General features: G+C 40.3%; 1 protein-coding gene across 1 annotated transcript; it reads right to left on the reverse strand.

Annotated features, from left to right (window-relative positions):
* Positions 1–19,191: 19,191 nt before the first annotated feature.
* Positions 19,192–19,920, reverse strand: LOC139763710 (receptor tyrosine-protein kinase erbB-2-like). Its single transcript, XM_071690033.1, has one exon. It carries the CDS (start codon positions 19,918–19,920, stop codon positions 19,192–19,194), a length of 729 nt encoding a protein of 242 aa, XP_071546134.1.
* Between the last annotated feature and the right edge of the window lie 393 nt (positions 19,921–20,313).

Below are 20,313 nucleotides of genomic sequence, written 5' to 3' on the forward strand. Positions count from 1 at the left end.
ATATATATATATATATATATATATATATATATATATATATATATATATATATATATATATATATATATATATTAATATAAAATATATGATCTCAAAAATGTATACACACTTTGAATTTTCATGAATATGATGTCTATTAAAGTACATCCAAGATTTATGATTCAAATTAGAGAGAACAAATGTGTAATTATTTTGTTAATATGTTGATTATTGATTAAAACTGAGAATAATCGATGAGATAAAAAGCAGACATTGAAAGAAAATGTGACCAAGTCCCATATGAACTGTTTAATGTTGTTTACAACTGTATGGAACTGTGTTGTCATCAGTGTCTGGGCCAGGATGGCTATCAGTTTGAACACCTGCGATAACTTGAAATAATTGCACATCTGTCAACTTTAATCTGAATTATTTATCTTGGACGTAGTTTAACTGACATTGCGTTCATGAAAATTCAAAATGTGTATACATTTTGAGCCACCCATATATAATGAATGAAATGAGACATTGAACAGTATATGATATTGATATTGACGAAGAATATGAGATATAGGAAATATAAACAGAGGCAGCCAGTACCAAAAGTTGTTACACATAAACATGTAAACACTGAAACAGGAACAAGAATGTGAAGATTTACATAAGAATAACAGTAAATAAATATGTGCAAAATGGCCTAGGTAGAAATTATGATACAATACATTAAAGATAAAAGAAGAAAGACTGGGGAGCACACGTATCTGTGGCATATGATTAGAAAGTGTGTTGTCAGAGGCAGGTACATCACCATATATAGGTGAGTTACTGCTAAAATGACCACGACAGAAAATGGACAAATTTTATTACAGAAAAATAATTGATGGGTAACTATAATTATCGTAATATTTAAGCTTTGGTCGGCTGGCATACCTTATTCTTTAAAGTGTAGAACTTTTTCCTATAAGTTGCTGCAGAGCATATGTCACTAGTTCATTAAAACAGATTTGTGTTTGTATATTTTATACTCGCTATTCTTTAATGGACAATTGACACAACATTATTTTAGTGTTTCTTTCCCCTAAACTTCGATCTTAAAGATCTTGATCTTTCCAGGAGGAACGAGAACAATGAAAACAACTTTGTAATTTTCATTTTGTGTTAAATATGCTTCTGCATATTGGTCAGTTTCTCCCACAATCGTCAAAATACGTATATTGATGTTTCATGAAATCCTATTACAAATCATCGTGCAATGGTCGTGCAATTGTTTCCTCTCAGGTAAAGTGGCTGGTCCAAAGATGGGGCCTAAAGAGAATAGTTCAGTACTGCACACTCATACCTTATCACTGGATAGTTAACGTGTTGTACACTTATACATCTTCCTCTGGGTTATCACTGGATAGTTAACGTGTTGTACACTTATACATCTTCCTCTGGGTTATCACTGGATAGTTAACGTGTTGTACACTTATACATCTTCCTCTGGGTTATCACTGGATAGTTAACGTGTTGTACACTTATACATCTTCTGGGTTATCACTGGATAGTTAACGTGTTGTACAATTATTCATCTTCCTCTGGGTTATCACTGGATAGTTAACGTGTTGTACACTTATACATCTTCTGGGTTATCACTGGATAGTTAACGTGTTGTACACTTATACATCTTCTGGGTTATCACTGGATAGTTAACGTGTTGTACACTTATACATCTTCCTCTGGGTTATCACTGGATAGTTAACGTGTTGTACACTTATACATCTTCCTCTGGGTTATCACTGGATAGTTAACGTGTTGTACAATCATTCATCTTCCTCTGGGCTATCACTGGATAGTTAACGTGATGTACAATCATTCATCTTCCTCTGGGCTATCACTGGATAGTTAACGTGTTGTACACTTACACATCTTCCTCTGGGTTATCACTGGATAGTTAACGTGTTGTACACTTACACATCTTCCTCTGGGTTATCACTGGATAGTTAACGTGTTGTACACTTATACATCTTCCTCTGGGTTATCACTGGATAATTAACGTGTTGTACACTTACACATCTTCCTCTGGGTTATCACTGGATAGTTAACGTGTTGTACAATTATTCATCTTCCTCTGGGATATCACTGGTTAGTTAACGTGTACAATTATTCATCTTCCTCTGGGTTATCACTGGATAGTTAACGTGTTGTACACTTATACATCTTTCTCTGGGTTATCACTGGATAGTTAACGTGTTGTACACTTATACATCTTCCTCTGGGTTATCACTGGTTAGTTAACGTGTTGTACACTTATACATCTTCCTCTGGGTTATCACTGGATAGTTAACGTGTTGTACAATTATTCATCTTCCTCTGGGTTATCACTGGATAGTTAACGTGTTGTACACTTACACATCTTCCTCTGGGTTATCACTGGATAGTTAACGTGTTGTACAATTATTCATCTTCCTCTGGGTTATCACTGGATAGTTAACGTGTTGTACAATTATTCATCTTCCTCTGGGTTATCACTGGATAGTTAACGTGTTGTACAATTATTCATCTTCCTCTGGGTTATCACTGGTTAGTTAACGTGTTGTACAATTATTCATCTTCCTCTGGGTTACCACTGGTTAGTTAACGTGTTGTACAATTATTCATCTTTCTCTGGGTCGCCAAAATAGTTTTGGTAGTATTTCAGGTCCAGAGAAAATCCATCGTTGATTTGTCTACCCAGAATCTCATACATTCTCACACCATTGGTTATAGTCACATGATATGGATGTATGAAGGTAAAGAATGACTCCAGCAGACACAAAATAATATACTCCAAAATTCATATTTTAATCCACAAAATAATGAAAGACAATTGCCCACTTCCTCCACCTACAGGATGGGTTGCCATTTGTTCCACGTAAATGTAAGATCTTTACTTGTCTCTACAACTGAGCCATCACAACAGCTTTGCTTTATATGTTGTTACTCGGGTTATCATCTTCATGTGTCAAGCTGTCCAGAGATGAATAGAGAGAACTCCTGGAAGCATTTTACTTTCTCTTATTTCGATAATGTTACATTATACATCATCGTATTGTTTACTTACACAATTTTCATTAACTGCCAGTTGGGCTAGGCTATAAGGCAACACTCATGTTTTTCTTAATTTCTCAGATGTCTGTACATTTGTTGGCCAAACATGTCGGCCATACCATGAGGGCAATTGCAGCTTTTGATCTTGAATATAACACGTTTCCTCTCTGCCATGAGATCTTCACCAGCTCCAGCCATTAGCAGGAATGAAAGAAATTACTTATAATATCTAGATGAACACATGTACCAATACGAGAGTTTGGAGGAAATTCATTTGAATGATACCGATGTAGGAAAGGACATTAGTCCATCAACGTTATTCTAGTAAAATTGTAAAAAGAAAATAATGGTAAAAAGTTCTGGAATATTCTAACGATCAGTTCAGAAATATCTCCTGGTTAGAGGGGTCGTTTACAACATTAAATTGCTCCAGTAGTTCAAATCGTTGGTTATTTGCTTACATGGTCGTACTGTTAGACTTAACTTACATTATTATGCACAGAAATAATAATAATATTGATATTTAACTGTTTTTCCATTAGACTAGGCTACCATTCCTGTCACATTATACTTTCTGGAAACTTTTGCTATTCTTTTTTTAATAATACACAGGCGTCAGCCATACATGATATTGCAAACTGTGAATTTTAATTTTTCATGTCCAGTAGTTTTAACTAAAACTATTTCTTCACCAATTTTATTCAATTTGATTCATTGGCATATAAAAAAAAAATTCATGGGTGTTTCGTCCATGTTTCCAATACAGGAAAGTCTATATAAGCTCATATTCCAGTGTTTGATTATGAATATATTAAATTATAAACTTATGAAACTATGAACCTATGAAACTATGATATTATGACCTTATAAAATTATGAACCTATGAAACTATGATATTATGACCTTATAAAATTATGAACCTATGAAACTATGATATTATGACCTTATAAAATTATGAACCTATGAAACTATGATATTATGACCTTATAAAATTATGAACCTATGAAACTATGATATTATGACCTTATAAAATTATGAACCTATGAAACTATGATATTATGACCTTATAAAATTATGAACCTATGAAACTATGATATTATGACCTTATGAAATTCAATGACCTTGTCATCAAGTTCTTGTGGAAGACGTGGTCATATTTTCCATCCACGTCTCAGTACAATCGACTTTCGCTTTCTTTCCTTCTTCAAAAAATGTTACCGTAATCGCTTCCTCAACGATTTTAGCTTAAGGAATTAACTTGAATATATATATATATATTATCCCTGGGGATAGGGGATTAAGAATACTTCCCACGTATTCCCTGCGTGTCGTAGAAGGCGACTAAAATGGGAGGGAGCGGGGGGCTGGAAATCCTCCCCTCTCGTTTTTTTTTTTAAATTTTCCAAAAGAAGGAACAGAGAAGGGGGCCAGGTGAGGGTATTCCCTCAAAGGCCCAGTCCTCTGTTCTTAATGCTACCTCGCTAACGCGGGAAATGGCGAATAGTTTAAAAGAAAAGAAAGAAATATATATATATATATATATATATATATATATATATATATATATATATATATATATATATATATATATATATATATATAAATATATATATATATATATATATATATATATATATATATATATATATATATATATATATATATATATATATATATATATATATATATATATATATAATTAACTTGACTATATATTTAAACGAAAAATCTATTTATTTTTGTTGACATTACCCGAGTTTCAGTGTAAAGTGACGTAATAAGAAATCAGCAAACTCCTGATCCACACATCCTCTACCACTTCTGAAACCACACTGCTTCTCCCCAGTCTGATGCTCTGTACATGACTTCACCCTCTCAATCAATCCCCTCCCATACAATGTACCAGCGCTGATGATACAGCTGATTCAGGTGAGAAACTCCGGAAGTTGGTGACTGAGTTTGGTAAAGTGTGTGAAAGAAGAAAGCTGAGAGTAAATGTGTATAAGAATAAGGTTATCACTTAGAGTAGGGTTGAGGGACAAGTCAATTGGGAGGTAAGTTTGAATGGAGAAAAACTGGAGGAAGTGAAGTGTTTTAGATATCTGGGAGTAGACTTAGCAGCGAAATGAACCATGGAAGCGGAAGTGGGTCACAACGTTATCTCGGAGAGCAAAAAGGGGTAAGTTTGAAGGAATAGTGGTTCCAACAATGTTATATGGTTGCGAGGCATGGGTTGTGCAGATGTGGGTGGATATGTTGGAAATGAAATGTTTGAGGACAATATGTGGTGTGAGGTGTTTTGATCGAGTAAGTAATGAAAGGGTAAGAGAGATGTGTGGTAATAAAAAGAGTGTGGCTGTGAGAGCAGAGGAGGGTGTGTTGCAATGGTTTAGACACATGGAGAAAGTAAGTGAGGAAAGATTGAAAAAGAGGATATATGTGTCAGAGGTGGAGGGAACGAGGAGAAGTGGGAGACCAATTTGATGTGGAAGGATGGAGTGGAAAAGATTTTCAGTGATCGGGGCCTGTACATACAGGATGGTGAAAGGAGTGCAAGGAATAGATTGAATTGGAACGATGTGGTATACCGGGGTCGACATCCGGTCAATGGATTGAACCATGGCATGTGAAGAGTCTGGGGTAAACCATGGATAGTTTTGTAGGGCCTGGATGTGGAAAGGGAGCTGTGGTTTCGGTGCATTACACATAACAGCTAGAGACTGAGTGTGAACGAATGTGGCCTTTGTTGTCTTTTTCTAGCACTACCTCGCGCGCGTGGGGATAGGGGGGTACTATTTGATGTGCGGCGGGGTGACGATGAGAATGGATGAAGGCAGTAAGTATGAATATGTACATGCATGTACATGTATATGTATATGTCTGTGTATGTATATGTATGTACATGTTGAAATGTATAGATATGTATATGTGCGTGTGGGAGCGTTTATGTATATACATGTGTATGTGGGTGGGTTCGGTCTGTTTCCGTGCGCTACCTCGCTAACCCAGGAGACAGCGACTAACTATAATAAGTATATATCTATCTATCTATATTTATCCCGGCGATAGGGAAGAAAGAACACTTCCCACGCATTCCTCACGTGTCGTAGAAGGCGACTAAAGGGGACGGGAGCGGGGGGCCAGAAACCCTCTCCTCCTTGTATTTTAACTTTCTAAAAGGGGAAACAGAAGAAGGAGTCACGCGAGGAGTGCTCATCCTCCTCGAAGGCTCACATTTGGGGTGTCTAAATGTGCGTGGATGCAACCAAGATGAGAAAAAAGGAGAGATAGGTAGTATGTTTGAGGAAAGGAACCTTGGTGTTTTGGCTCTGAGTGAAACGAAGCTCAAGGGTAAAGGGGAAGAGTGGATTGGGAATGTCTTGGGTGTAAAGTCAGGGGTTAGTGAGAGGACAAGAGCAATTGAAGGAGTAGCACTACTCCTGAAACAGGAGTGGTGGGAGTAGATGATACAGTGCAAGAAAGTAAACTCTAGATTGATATGGGTAAAACTGAAAGTGGATGGAGAGAGATGTGTGATTATTGGTGCATATGCCTCTGGGCATGAGAAGAAAGATCATGAGACGCAAGTGTTTCGGGAGCAGCTGAATGAGTGTGTTAGTAGTTTTGATGCACGAGACCGGGTTATAGTGGTGGATGATTTGAATGCAAAGGTGAGTAATGTGGCAGTTGAAGGAATAATTGGTGTACATGGGATGTTCAGTGTTGTAAATGGAAATGGTGAAGAGCTTGTAGATTTATGTGCTGAAAAAGGACTGGTGATTAGGAAAACCTGGTTTAAAAAGATAGATAGACACAAGTATACGTATGTAAGTAGGAGAGATGGCCAGAGAGCGTTATTGGATTACGTGTTAATTGATAGGCGCGCGAAAAAGAGACTTTTGGATGTTAATGCGCTGATAGGTGCAACTGGAGGGATGTCTGATCATTATCTTGTGGACGCGAAGGTGAAGATTTGTAAGGATTTTCAGAAAACATGAGAGAATGTTGGGGTGACGAGAGTGGTGAGAGTAAGTGAGCTTGGGAAGGAGACGTGTGAGGAAGTACCAGGAGAGACTGAGTACAGAATGGAAAAAGGTGAGAAGAAAGGACGTAAGGGGAGTGGGGGAGGAATGGGATGTACTTAGGGAAGCAGCGATGGCTTGCGCAAAATATGCTTGTGGCATGAGAAGCGTGGGAGGTGGGCAGATTAGAAAGGGTAGTGAGTGGTGGCATGAAGAAGTAAGATTATTAGTGAAAGAGAAGAGAGAGGCATTTGGACGATTTTTGCAGGGAAGTAATGCAAATGACTGAGAGATGTATAAAAGAAAGAGGCAGGAGACGAAGAGAGAGGCGAAAGAGGTGAAAAAGAGGGCAAATAAGAGTTGGGGTGAGAGAGTATCACTAAATTTAGGGAAAATAAAATGATATTTTCGAAGGAGGTAAATAAAGTTCTTAAGACAAGAGAACAAATGGGAACATCAGTGAAGGGGGCTAATGGGGAGGCGATAACAATTAGTGGTGATGTGAGGAGATGGAGTGAGTGTTTTGAAGGTCTGTTGAATGTTTTTGATGATAGAGTGGCATATATAGGGTGCTTTGTCGAGGTGGTGTGCAAAGTGAGAGAGTTAGGGAGAATGATTTGGTAAACAGAGAAGAGGTAGTGAAAGCTTTGCGGAAGATGAAAACCGGCAAGGCAGCAGGTTTTTATGGTATTGCAGTGGAATTTATTAAAAAAGGGGTGACTGTATTGTTGACTGGTTGGTAAGATTAGTTAATGTATGGATGACTCATGGTGTGGTGCCCGAGGATTGGCGGAATGCATGCATAGTGCCATTGTACAAAGGCAAAGGGGGTAAAAGTGCGTGCTCAAATTACAGAGGTATAAGCTTGTTGAGTATTCCTGGGAATTCATGTGGGAGGGTATTGATTGAGAGAGTGAAGGCATGTACAGAGCCTCAGAGGGGAAGAGCAGTGTGGTTTCAGAAGTGGTAGAGGATGTGTGGACCAGGTGTTTGCTTTGAACAATGTATGTGAGAAATACTTATAAAAGTAAATGGATTTGTATGTAGCTTTTATGGATCTAGAGAAGGCATATGTTAGATTTGATAGAGAAGCTCTGTGGAAGGTATTAAGAATATGTGGTGAGGGAAGCAAGTTGTTAGAAGCAGTGAAAAGTTTTTATCGAGGATGTAAGGCATGTGTACGAGTAGGAAGAGAGTAAAGTGATTGGTTCTCAGTGAATGTTGGTTTGTGGCAGGGGTGCGTGATGTCTCAACGGTTGTGTAACTTGTTTATGGATGATGTTGTTAGGGAGGTGAATGCAAGAGTTTTGGAAAGAGGGGCAAGTATGCAGTCTTTGTGGATGAGAGAGCTTGGGAAGTAAGTTAGTTGTGTTCGCTGATGATACAGAGCTGGTGGCTGATTCATGTGAGAAACCACAGAAGCTGGTGACTGAGTTTGGTAAAGTGTGTGAAAGAAGAAAGCTGAGAGTAAATGTGAGTCAGAGCAAGGTTATTAGGTATAGTAGGGTTGAGGGACAAGGCATTTAGGACGTAAGTTTGAATGGAGAAAAACTGGAGGAAGTAAAGTGTTTTAGATATCTGGGAGTAGATTTGGCAGCGGATGGAACCATGGAAGCGGAAGTGAATCATAGGGTGGGGAGGGGGCGAAAGTTCTGGGAGCGTTGAAAAATGTGTGGAAGTCGAGAACGTTATCTTGGAAAGCAAAAATGGGTATACTTAAAGGAATAGTGGTTCCAACAATGTTATATTGTTGCGTGGCCTATGGATAGAGTTGTGCGGAAGAGGGTGGTTGTGTTGGAAATGAGATGCTTGGGGACAATATGTGATGTGAGGTGGTTTGATCGAGTAAGTAATGAAAGGGTAAGAAAGATGTTTCGTGATAAAAAAGATTGTGGTTAAGAGAGCAGAGGAGGGTGTTTTGAAATGGTTTGGTCACGGAGAGAATGAGTGAGGAATGATTGACAAAGAGGATATATGTGTCAGAGGTGGAGGGAACGAGAAGTGGGAGACCAAATTTGAGGTGGAAAGATGGAGTGAAAAAGATTTTGAGTAATTGGGGCCTGAACATGCAGGAGGGTGAAAGGCGTGCAAGGAATAGAGTGAATTGGAACGTTGTGGTATGCCGGGGTCGACGTGCTGTCAATGGATTGAACCACGGCATGTGAAGCGTCTGGGGTAAATAAACCATGGAAAGTTTAGTGGGGCCTGGATGTGGAAAGGGAGCTGTTGTTTCGGTGCATTATACATGACAGCTAGAGACTGAATGTGAGCGAATGTGGCCTTTCTTGTCTTTTCTTAGTGGTATCTCGCTCACATGCGTGGGGAGGGGGTTGTCATTTCATGTGTGGCAGGGAGGCAACAGAAATGAATATGGGCAGACAGTATGAATTATGTACATGAGTATATATGTATATGTCTGTGAGTGTATATATATGTATATGTTGAGATGTATAGGTATATATATGTGTGTGTGTAGACGTGTATGTATATACATGTGTATATGGGTGGGTTGGGCCATTCTTTCGTGTGTTTCCTTTCCTTTACTACTGTACCTCGGCCACACGGAGGTTAAGACACACACCATTCTTCTTCTTGGCAGACGCGACCTGAGGGTATGATGATATGGTCTTGTGGCGCACCTTATAAGCCACACGTCACCACCATGATCGCCCATGTCAGGTCAGCTGCTGACCACAAACCTCCCTCTAATATCGACTTCGGCTGCCATATGACGTCTCCCTCCTCCCTCACCAGTGTCCCCTCCCTCCATATGACGTCTTCCTCCTCCCTCACCAGTGTCCCCTCCCTCCATATGACGTCTTCCTCCTCCCTCACCAGTGTCCCCTCCCTCCTGCAGCAGCAGCACCAGCAGTGTGGCACCTGTAGCCAGGACCGGAGAAGGTTTATTGAGGTCTTTGACCACTATATGATAATATAGGGACCAGCGTGGCTCCTATATGATAATATAGGGAGCTGCGACGAACCTGTATGATAATATAGGGACCAGCGGGGCCCCCATATGATAATATAGCACCCAGCGTGGCCCCTATATCATAATATAGGAACCAGTGGGGCCCATGTATGATATTATAGAGATAAGCGGAGCCCCTATATGATAATATAGGGACTGGCGGGGCTCCGGTATGGCCGTAACCCAAAGCCTGGGTCTAGGTGGCCTATAAGTTAATGTGATCACGTCTGTAGCACAACAGCAGGAACTCGGCCATGTCCCTCCCTCCTCCTACAGCTGCCGCACCATACGACTGCTGCAACTCCTCTCCTGTAGCGTCTCCACTATACTCCTGCCTCACCTCTCCTCCTGCCGGTACACCAGCAACAGTTACTGCCCTAGCAGCTTCACACCCTTCACCAGTGCTGTGCTACCCGTGTTTCTGTGCCCCTCTCTCTGTTCCCACTTTCTTAAAGGGTGTTAGGCACATCTATACCTCGTAACTAAAACGTTATATCGGGAGTCACTTACGCCACACACCGCGACTGGCCATACACCAACTTGGTTCTCTGTGAGGGAGATATGGTTACCACAGTAGTGTTGTCGCCACCACGGGAAGCCCACGTGAACTGTAAGTAAGCCGGACTGTGAAGCGACGTGCTGAGTGACAGTGACTGTGAGCAAGAAGGACTCTGCAGCATAACGGAGAGCATCGCAGGAATCAGGGAAACATATAATGATATATGACCATGTACGATCATGCCTGCTAAGATGATTATAGGACAATATTCAAACTTATCTTTACACAGAACACAATTTATCATTACGTTGGTTGTGAGTATATCTAACATGGGATTAACAACCATCCAGGAAGCTCACATGATCATACATATGGTCCTCTAATGAGATGGAATGTGTACAGCGATGTTTGCTCTTAAGTAGATATCCCTCATTCAACAACCAGGAACAGAAACCCCACATCGTGGATATAGCCAAGTCTGCCTCTCAGAGACTGAGAATCCTATTTAGAAGCCGATTCTTTTCATTATTATCATGCGAACAGTTGCTCGGTTTATACAACTGACCGATCCGTTCTTATGTGGAGTAATGCTCTCACATCACGTACAAACTTTCTCAGGCTAACTTCCAAATTTGACCAGTTTGCCCTACGACGCAATGTTGGTTCACTTTCCCTCTTCTACAGGTATTACTTTGGTTTTTGCTCTCCAGAGCTGGCTGTTTGTGTGCGTGCCTCTCACCACAAACTAGAACACGCAATACTCGGCAAGCTGCTGCGTCACATGTTTATTGTGTGGTCTTTGGCAACTCAAGGGTGGGCCGTTTTAATAACTATCTCTTTCGTTACACCTCCAAGCTTTGGAACTCTCTACCTTCTCATGTCTTTCCAAGTAACTAAAACCTAAGACTTTTTAAAAGACTTTTTTTACTTCCCCAAGTCATAAATACTTTCCTTTGTCTCTTCTTTTCCCTTTCACTAACCATTTATTTCAATTAAAGCCCAGTCCTTGATGTGGACTTTACTACGTGACTGCAGGCTTGAACGTAAATAATAAATAAAAGAAAGAAAAAAAGAGAATTCCGTATCGTCTTTATTACGTGACTGCAGGCTTGAACGTAAATAATAAATAAAAGAAAGAAAAAAAGAGAATTCCGTATCGTCTTTAGTACGTGACTGCAGGCTTGAACGTAAATAAAAAAGAAAAGAAAGAAAAAAAAGAGAATTCCGTATCATCTTTACCAAGTATTCAGATCATAAGAAGTTCCTTGTAAGACCTCTCAGCCATATTCGTCCAGCCTAGCTAGCTTCTTAGATCGTCTTTATACATTGTTCACATCTTGATGACCAACTTGACACTTGGTCACAACCAATTCCTCAGATCATCTTTAACAACGTCTCAGATCATCATGGCTAACTTCCTCACCTTTACAGGGGAATTTGGGTCCATCTAATACCATGTAATTTCATGGGTGGGAGTTGGACATGGGATTAGACTGTGGACGTGTGCTATTGTTTCTGTAATCCAAAGAAATTTCTCGTCAGGTTTGATAGTATGCAACCCATTGTGCTGGGACATCATCATTTACAATGTCACCGATGACTTCTAGGTCCTTTCCATTCTGTCTCATAGTGATATCAATATCATTATCAAATTCTCTGAGTAACTCTTGTACACAGGATACCGCGCTGTATTCTGTGTTTGGACCCATGGACCTGACGAAGGTGGAAATCAGCTCGAAGGGCTCGGTAATTTTCGAGCGAGTTGCGAAGTCCAAGAAGGCCAAGGAGTGATAGGTGCAAGTGTTGAAGCCGTCATGCTGGAGTCTCACATCGGGCAGAGTAAGATTGTCTCCCGGGTTAAAATTGTTCTGGATGAAGGAAAGCAATGCCGGGGGTGGTGGCCCACCAGCGGGATCGTAATATATATACTGACTATCGCAGATTCGGAAGAATACTACTGCATGCGACACCGACCCCGACTGACAAATCAAAAACCAACCATGGCCTATTTCCAACTTTACTTCCTCAGCAACCTGGACGTCAACGATAACCTTGGTACGCCTTCCAATAGGGCGTGGTGTCTTTGACAAAATATTACATATCTCACCACCAGTCAAGCGGCGCACTCCTGAGACACTCAGGTAGCGGAAGTATGCCTCTTGTGACAGAGGCTGAGCAGTCCTGTGTGGGCCCACGAGAAGGTGATATGAAACCTGTGGGGGAGCACCGTCGTTGTATTGGATCAGTTCAACAAACTCGCGAGAGACCATTGTTGCGTCTTTCTCTGGTGGCTGCACCATCAGAAATGACCTGATCATCAGCAAGAGGGGCCTTATATACACTTGACCTACCAGGATATCCCAGATGAACCAAAAAGATAGTGAAGTTCACTACTGATAATGTGACAATGTTTTGATAAAGTGTACAGTAGTGAAGATGTGACAATTATTTTGATGCTAGAGTTACTGTAGTGAAGATGTGATAATGTCTTGATGGAATGTACAACAGTGAAGATGAATATATCTTTTTTAGAATGTACAGAAGTGAAGATATTGAAATTGATATAAGAGTGTACAACGTTAAGTTGTACCCTAGCCATCCTAGCCTAGCCCAGCTTTGTCATGTATTTCCAAGCAATGATACGTTAAGTATGTAAGCTAGCCATCCTAACCTAGCACAACAAAAACACTATATCTATATTATTTAGTATTTCCCCTGAACTACAGTAACTGCCAGTTGGGCTAGGCTATAAGGCAACACTCATGTTTTTCTTAATTTCTCAGATGTCTGTACATTTGTTTGCCAAACATGTCGGCCATACCATGAGGGCAATTGCAGCTTTTGATCTTGAATATAACACGTTTCCTCTCTGCCATGAGATCTTCACCAGCTCCAGCCATTAGCAGGAATGAAAGAAATTACTTATAATATCTAGATGAACACATGTACCAATACGAGAGTTTGGAGGAAATTCATTTGAATGATACCGATGTAGGAAAGGACATTAGTCCATCAACGTTATTCTAGTAAAATTGTAAAAAGAAAATAATGGTCAAAAGTTCTGGAATATTCTAACCATCAGTTCAGAAATATCTCCTGGTTAGATGGGTCGTTTACAACATTATATTGCTCCAGTAGTTCAAATCGTTGGTTATTTGCTTACATGGTCGTACTGTTAGACTTAACTTACATTATTATGCACAGAAATAATAATAATATTGATATTTAACTGTTTTTCCATTAGACTAGGCTACCATTCCTGTCGCATTATACTTTCTGGAAACTTTTGCTATTCTTTTTTAATAATACACAGGCGTCAGCCATACATGATATTGCAAAACTGTGAATTTTAATTTTTCATGTCCAGTAGTTTTAACTAAAACTATTTCTTCACCAATTTTATTCGCTGTTTGACTCATTGGCATATAAAAAAATTCATGGGTGTTTCGTCCATGTTTCCAATACAGGAAAGTCTATATAAGCTCATATTCCAGTGTTTGATTATGAATATATTAAATTCTAAACTTATAAAATTATGAACGTATGAAACTATGATATTATGACCTTATGAAATTCAATGACCTTGTCATCAAGTTCTTGTGGAAGACGTGGTCATATTTTCCATCCACGTCTCAGTACAATCGACTTTCGCTTTCTTTCCTTCTTCAAAAAATGTTACCGTAATCGCTTCTACAATGATTTTAGCTTAAATAAAATCAATAACAATAATATTATATCTTAATTAAATTGAATATATACTTAAACGAAAAATCTATTTATTTTTGTTGACATTACCCGAGTTTCAGTGTAAAGTGCCGTAACAAGAAATCAGCAAACATCTGATCCACACATCCTCTACCACTTCAGAAACCACACTGCTTCTCCCCAGTCTGATGCTCTGTACATGACTTCACCCTCTCAATCAATCCCTTCCCATACAACTTACCAGGAGTACTCAAGAAACCTCTGCCTCTGTAGTTTGAACACTCACCTTTATCCCAGTCGCACACTATACTGTACAGTGAGGCACAGGGTCCTTCAGATGACCTGAAATGTAGCTTCTAATCAGTTTTAACCATAATCTGAATATACCCCACAGTAATGTAGACAGCCAAGTTTGAGATTCATGCCTCACCCTTCATCTTGCTTCCGTAACTCGCAGTAACCCTGCAGAAGAGCAGACCAGCACCAGACACCGCCCTGCACACTTCCTCTCGCCTTCATAACCTGGGCGAGGCCGCCCTCTCTCATTCCTCCTCCTCTTTTCTTCTCCCAGCTTTACTCTCCCGTCTCCCTGGTTGAGACAGTAGCGAGCACCGGACCACAAAACACACCCCTGGCTGTACAAGATAGCAAGATATGCCATCGATAAGAGCGTGAGATCTGCCTGTGATATCACGTTGGAAAGATATGTTAAGTTGTCGATGGAATGGTCTACCAGTCGCCTTGAAAATGGGAAGATATGCTGGTTTGTTAGGCATTCAGAACATTGGCCAGTTGTATTGACAACGGGAGGAGCTCCCTGGTCGTTAGAAATTGGGAGGAATTGCTAAATCATTTGCAGTTGAGGAAATCTACCACTTGGTTTGAAGAACTGCCTATGGCTTGTGTGTAGGAAGGAAGACATCCATCCAGCTGATGTATAACTGGAAGGTAAAGTTTTATAAGACGTTAGTCCCCATGTGTCCTTGTTTTGCAGAGTTCAAATTCACTCCGTCACTTCTCGACGTTCGTGCATATGTGTAGCTTTCCCTTGTCCTTAAGAATTCCCATTCCTTTCAACTTTCTAGCTGTTTACCGATCCATTTCCATCGGATGTGTCAGTACTGTTCTTTCATTGATCTCGTTCAATTGCTATCGTAATCTTGCCGTGTTCAAAATAATCATAAGTATTGGGAGCAGGTACATAGACTGTTTTACGAGAACTATCAAAATACACTACAAAATATTAATCCTAAGCGCTTGCGTTATGCGTAAGAGACGAAGTACTTTTCGTACAACAGGATTGTCAACATATGCAATAATTGCTGACTTAGAGTGGTTGACAGCCATGATATAGATATATTCAAGAATACATTTATAACTATTTCCCTCCAAGTTCACGACTACCATATTTTGGTGCCTCCAAAGTCACACCAACAATTTGTAGTTCTGTGCCTCCAAAGTCACATCAACAATTTGTAGTTTATTTCCTTAATAATCATTCGTACGCCTGCCAACTTCTACTACACTAATAGGTGACATTCTGCTGTCTTCCACTATCATAACCAGCCTCGAAGTGATCCACTGACTTGTTGCTGTTTGTGTTCCTCTACAAACACATACACACACACACACACACACACACACACACACACACACACACACACACACACACACAGATATATATAAGTTTACATATTCCTTAAGACAGATCTGAGAGAATACGTTTTCTGACCTTCAAGTAAACATCATATATTGATTTCAATCAACATGACAGTGTGGAGGGAAGTGATCTTGCAGTTCATTAGTAATCAACATGACAGTGTGGAGGGAAGTGATCTTGCAGTTCATTAGTAATCAACATGACAGTGTGGAGGGAAGTGATCTTGCAGTTCATTAGTAATCAACATGACAGTGTGGAGGGAAGTGATCTTGCAGTTCATTAGTACACCGGAAACTGGAGGTTTCCTGACTGTCCAATGATTGTTAGACTTTACAAAATACCGAACCAATAAGTTCAAGGACGGTCAGACATATACAGGATCTGACCAATCAAGGTTTCCTTGTCATGCATGCAGGTTTCCTGGACGCAACTGGCCCTTGAGGTAAATTAGAAAGTCTCATGTTCTTGTATCAACAAATATAAAATAGGCCGTGGAGAATTGTGATGAGAGAGAGAGAGAGAGAGAGAGAGAGAGAGAGAGAGAGAGAGAGAGAGAGAGAGAGAGAGAGAGAGAGAGAGAGAGAGAGAGAGAGAGAGAGAGAGAGAAGGCTGTCTTCAGTAGTCCCAGGACATTACCGTACAAGAACATCTTTAAGAATCAGGAAGAGACCTCTATAGAAGCAGCAGCTGAAGAATCGTCAGTCAAACATGTCCTCCCATGACGTTCGCCTTCCAGCCTCGGGATGGCATGAAAGTCTATATGGCACTCGAACTTCATCTGTTGGGAAGATAATAATGAATTACAGGACCAACTTCCTAAAGGCCGAGTTGCTTTCTTTTTTTTAGGTAGAATAAGTATTTTACGATCAGATATCAAAAGATGGGAGAACAAAGTAATAGAGGGATACAGGAGAACAAGTGGCACAAGAACACATCTACATAAGTGATAAAATCCTCATAATTAAGATGTATAGCATATACCTATGTGTCAATCAGTGAGAACTAGAATAGAAAATAGTGTGATTATTATATACTGGAAGCTACAGTGAAGAAAGAAATTAAGATATCTATGACAGTTAATCACCTGTACTAGAAACATGTTTGACACTCATATAATAATCACCTCAAACCGAGCCGTTGAACAATCATATGATAATAACCTAAATTAGAAACATTAACATAATTACGGCACATGGAATGGGGTGGTTATGAAGGTAAACGCAAAAGTTTTGGAAAGAGGGGCAAGGGGCATTGGTGGCTGATTTGAGTGAGAAACTGCAAAAGTTGGTTAATGAGTTTGGAAGAGTGTATGAAAGGAGAAACTTGAGAGTAAATGTGAATAACAGGAAGGTTATTTGGTTCAGCACGGTTATGGGACACATTAGTTGGGATATAAGTCTGAACAGAGAATAATTGGAGGAAGTGAAGTGTTATAGTTGTCAGGTAGTGTACTTGGCAACTAATGGAACCTTGGAAGCGGAAGTGAGTTATAGGGTGAGGGAGTGAGGAAAGTTTCTGGAAGCGCTGAAGAAAGTGTGGAAAGAGAGAACATTATCTTGGACAGCAAAAATGGGCATGTTTAAAGGAATAGTAGTTCCAACAATATCATATGGTTGCAAGGCATGAGCTATAGATAGGTTTGAACAGAAGAGGGTGGATGTGTTGGAAATGAAATGTTTGAGGACAATATGTGGTGTAAGGAGGTTTGTTTAAGTAAAAATGAAAGGGTAAGAGAGATTTCCAGTAGTATGGTTTGGACATATGGAGAGAATGAGTAAGGAAAGGTGGACAAAGAGGATATGTGTCACAGGTGGAGAGAAGAAGGAGAAATGGTTGACCAGATTGAAGGTTCCGGAAGGATAGAGTGAAAATCATTTTGAGCGATCACGTCCTGAAAATACGAGAGGGTGAAAGTCGTGCACAAAATAGAGTGAATTCGAACATTGTTTTATACTGGGGTTGACGTGACATCACTGGCCTGAACCAGGGCATGCGAAACATCTGGGGTAAACCATGGCAAGGTCTGTAGGTCATGGATGTGGATAGGGAGCTGTGATATTAGTGTATTACACATGACACCTAGATAATGTGTGTGTGTGTCAGCGGATGCAGACTTTTTATTGTTTATTTCTTGACGCTACCTCGCTGAAGCAGGAGGTGGCAATGTTGTTTGCTGTGGGGTGAGATGGCCCTGCGAATGGATGAGGGCGAGCAAGTATGTGTATGTACAAGTGTATTTTCTTTTTATATATACAATTGCCGTTTCCTGCATCATCGAGGTAGCGCCAGGAAACAGACGAAGAATGGCCCATCCACTCATATACACGTATATATACATAGACGCCCACATACGCACATATGTATACATATGCATATCAACGTATACATACATGTACATACACATATGCGGACATGTACATACATACACATGTAAATATTCATGAATACTTGCTTTCATCCATTCCTGTCACCAGCCCGCTACACAGGAAAGAGCAACGCTCCCCCCTGCTTCAGCGAGATAGCTGCAGTAAACACACAAAAAAGGCCATGTACATTCACACTGATTCTCTAGCTGTCATGTATAATGCACCGAAACGACAGCTCCTTTTCCACATCCAGGCCCCACAGAACTTTCCATGGTTTACCCCAGATGCATCACATGCCCTGGTTCAGTCTATTGACAGTACGTTGACCCCGGTATACCACATCATTCCAGTTCACTCTATTCCTTGCACACCTTACACCCTCCTGTATGTTCAGGCCCCGATCACTCAAAACCTTTTTCATTCTAACCTTCCACCTCCACTTTGGTCTCCTGCTTCAACTTATTCCCTCCACCTCTGACACACATAGCCTCTTTGTTAATCTTTCCTCACTCATTCTGTCCATATTTCCAAACCATTTTAGTACACTATCTTCTACTTTCTCAACCACACTCAATTTTCCACACATCTCTCTTACCCTTTCATTACTTACTCGATCAAACCACCTCACACCACATATTGTCCTCAAACATTTCATTTCCAACACATCCGACCTCCTCTGCGCAACCATATTAATAACCCGTGTCTAGCATCCATATAACATTGTTGGAACCACAATTCCTTCAAACATACCCAGTTTTGCTCTCCGAGATAACGTTCTCTCTTTCCACGCATTCTTCATCACTCCCAGAACCTTCGTATCGACTGGAGTAAGGCTAATTCAGTTAGCAAATGTAACTCCCTAACCATAGAAAATATAATATCTTATGAGAGGCACGGTGTACTGTTGTATTACTGTTGCGTCAGTCAGTAAGAACTTCCCTCAGACCGGCAATTAGTTCATTTAAAGAGTCCATGCAACCACTTGAGGCTTTTTGCACCAGTCTGCGTGCTGGCTCGGGCGCTGCCTCTAACATAGCATCAAAAATATCCTGGAGCAGCTCTCCCACGTAAGTCACATCTTCGCTTAGGGAAGCAACGCTGCTGCCGTCGTAGTTTTTCATATTGTGATACCTGTCGTCAGCAGGTTGGAGGGCAAGGGCAGACTCTTCGTAAACTGCCGACCCAAAGTCTATTATGCTGACTTTGGGCGGGAATGAAAGATCCTTAGGTACTGTTACCAGAATATTGCTGGCGTGGAGGTCTTGATGCACAACTCCAATTTCATGGAGCTCTTTCACTTGGAGGCAGATATGCAAAGCAATGATTCCCAGGTAGCTGTCGGGTAAATGGTGGTCCAAGAGTAGGCTGCCGAGGGTGCGACGTCCCACGAAGGTTGTCATGAGTGCTGGAGGATCATGAGAGACTGCTAGAAGTCGTGGGGCTCCTCCAGCACCATTCACCTTCTCAAGAAAGTAGGCTTCCAGGTTGAAGGCCTCTGGAGACACAAAATCCTTCAAAACCTTTAATACTGTAACGCTATTGTTCCATCTGACGAGATAAGTGGTACCAAACGCTCCCTCACCCAAGGTTTTCCCCTTCCCCAGTAGCCGCTCGACTTGGACTCTAGAAAGTACCTCGTAGTAAGACATTGTGTAGGTGAATGTTCTTGGAAACTCAGAATTCTGCTATATATAAATGATAGTACTGAACACTTGGGATAAATAGTTAACTTGAAAAATACGAAACTATGTAATTATAGGCTGTGTGACCTAAATACACATATACAAACACACGCAATATATATATATATATATATATATATATATATATATATATATATATATATATATATATATATATATACCCAAGATCAGTAACACTCTGGGAATGGACACACCTTTGTAATATGTGATCATCTACATGAGATAAACTTTTGTACGAGTCTTATGTATTGCCCCGCAGTCGAACATCTTAGAAGACACTTATAGAAGATATATTTCTGTTGGATAGACGCCATTTCTACGGTATATATTCACTCGGGA

This window comes from Panulirus ornatus, chromosome 47 (genome assembly GCF_036320965.1).
Source record: "Panulirus ornatus isolate Po-2019 chromosome 47, ASM3632096v1, whole genome shotgun sequence".
In the NCBI taxonomy this organism is placed as follows: Eukaryota; Metazoa; Arthropoda; class Malacostraca; order Decapoda; family Palinuridae; genus Panulirus; species Panulirus ornatus.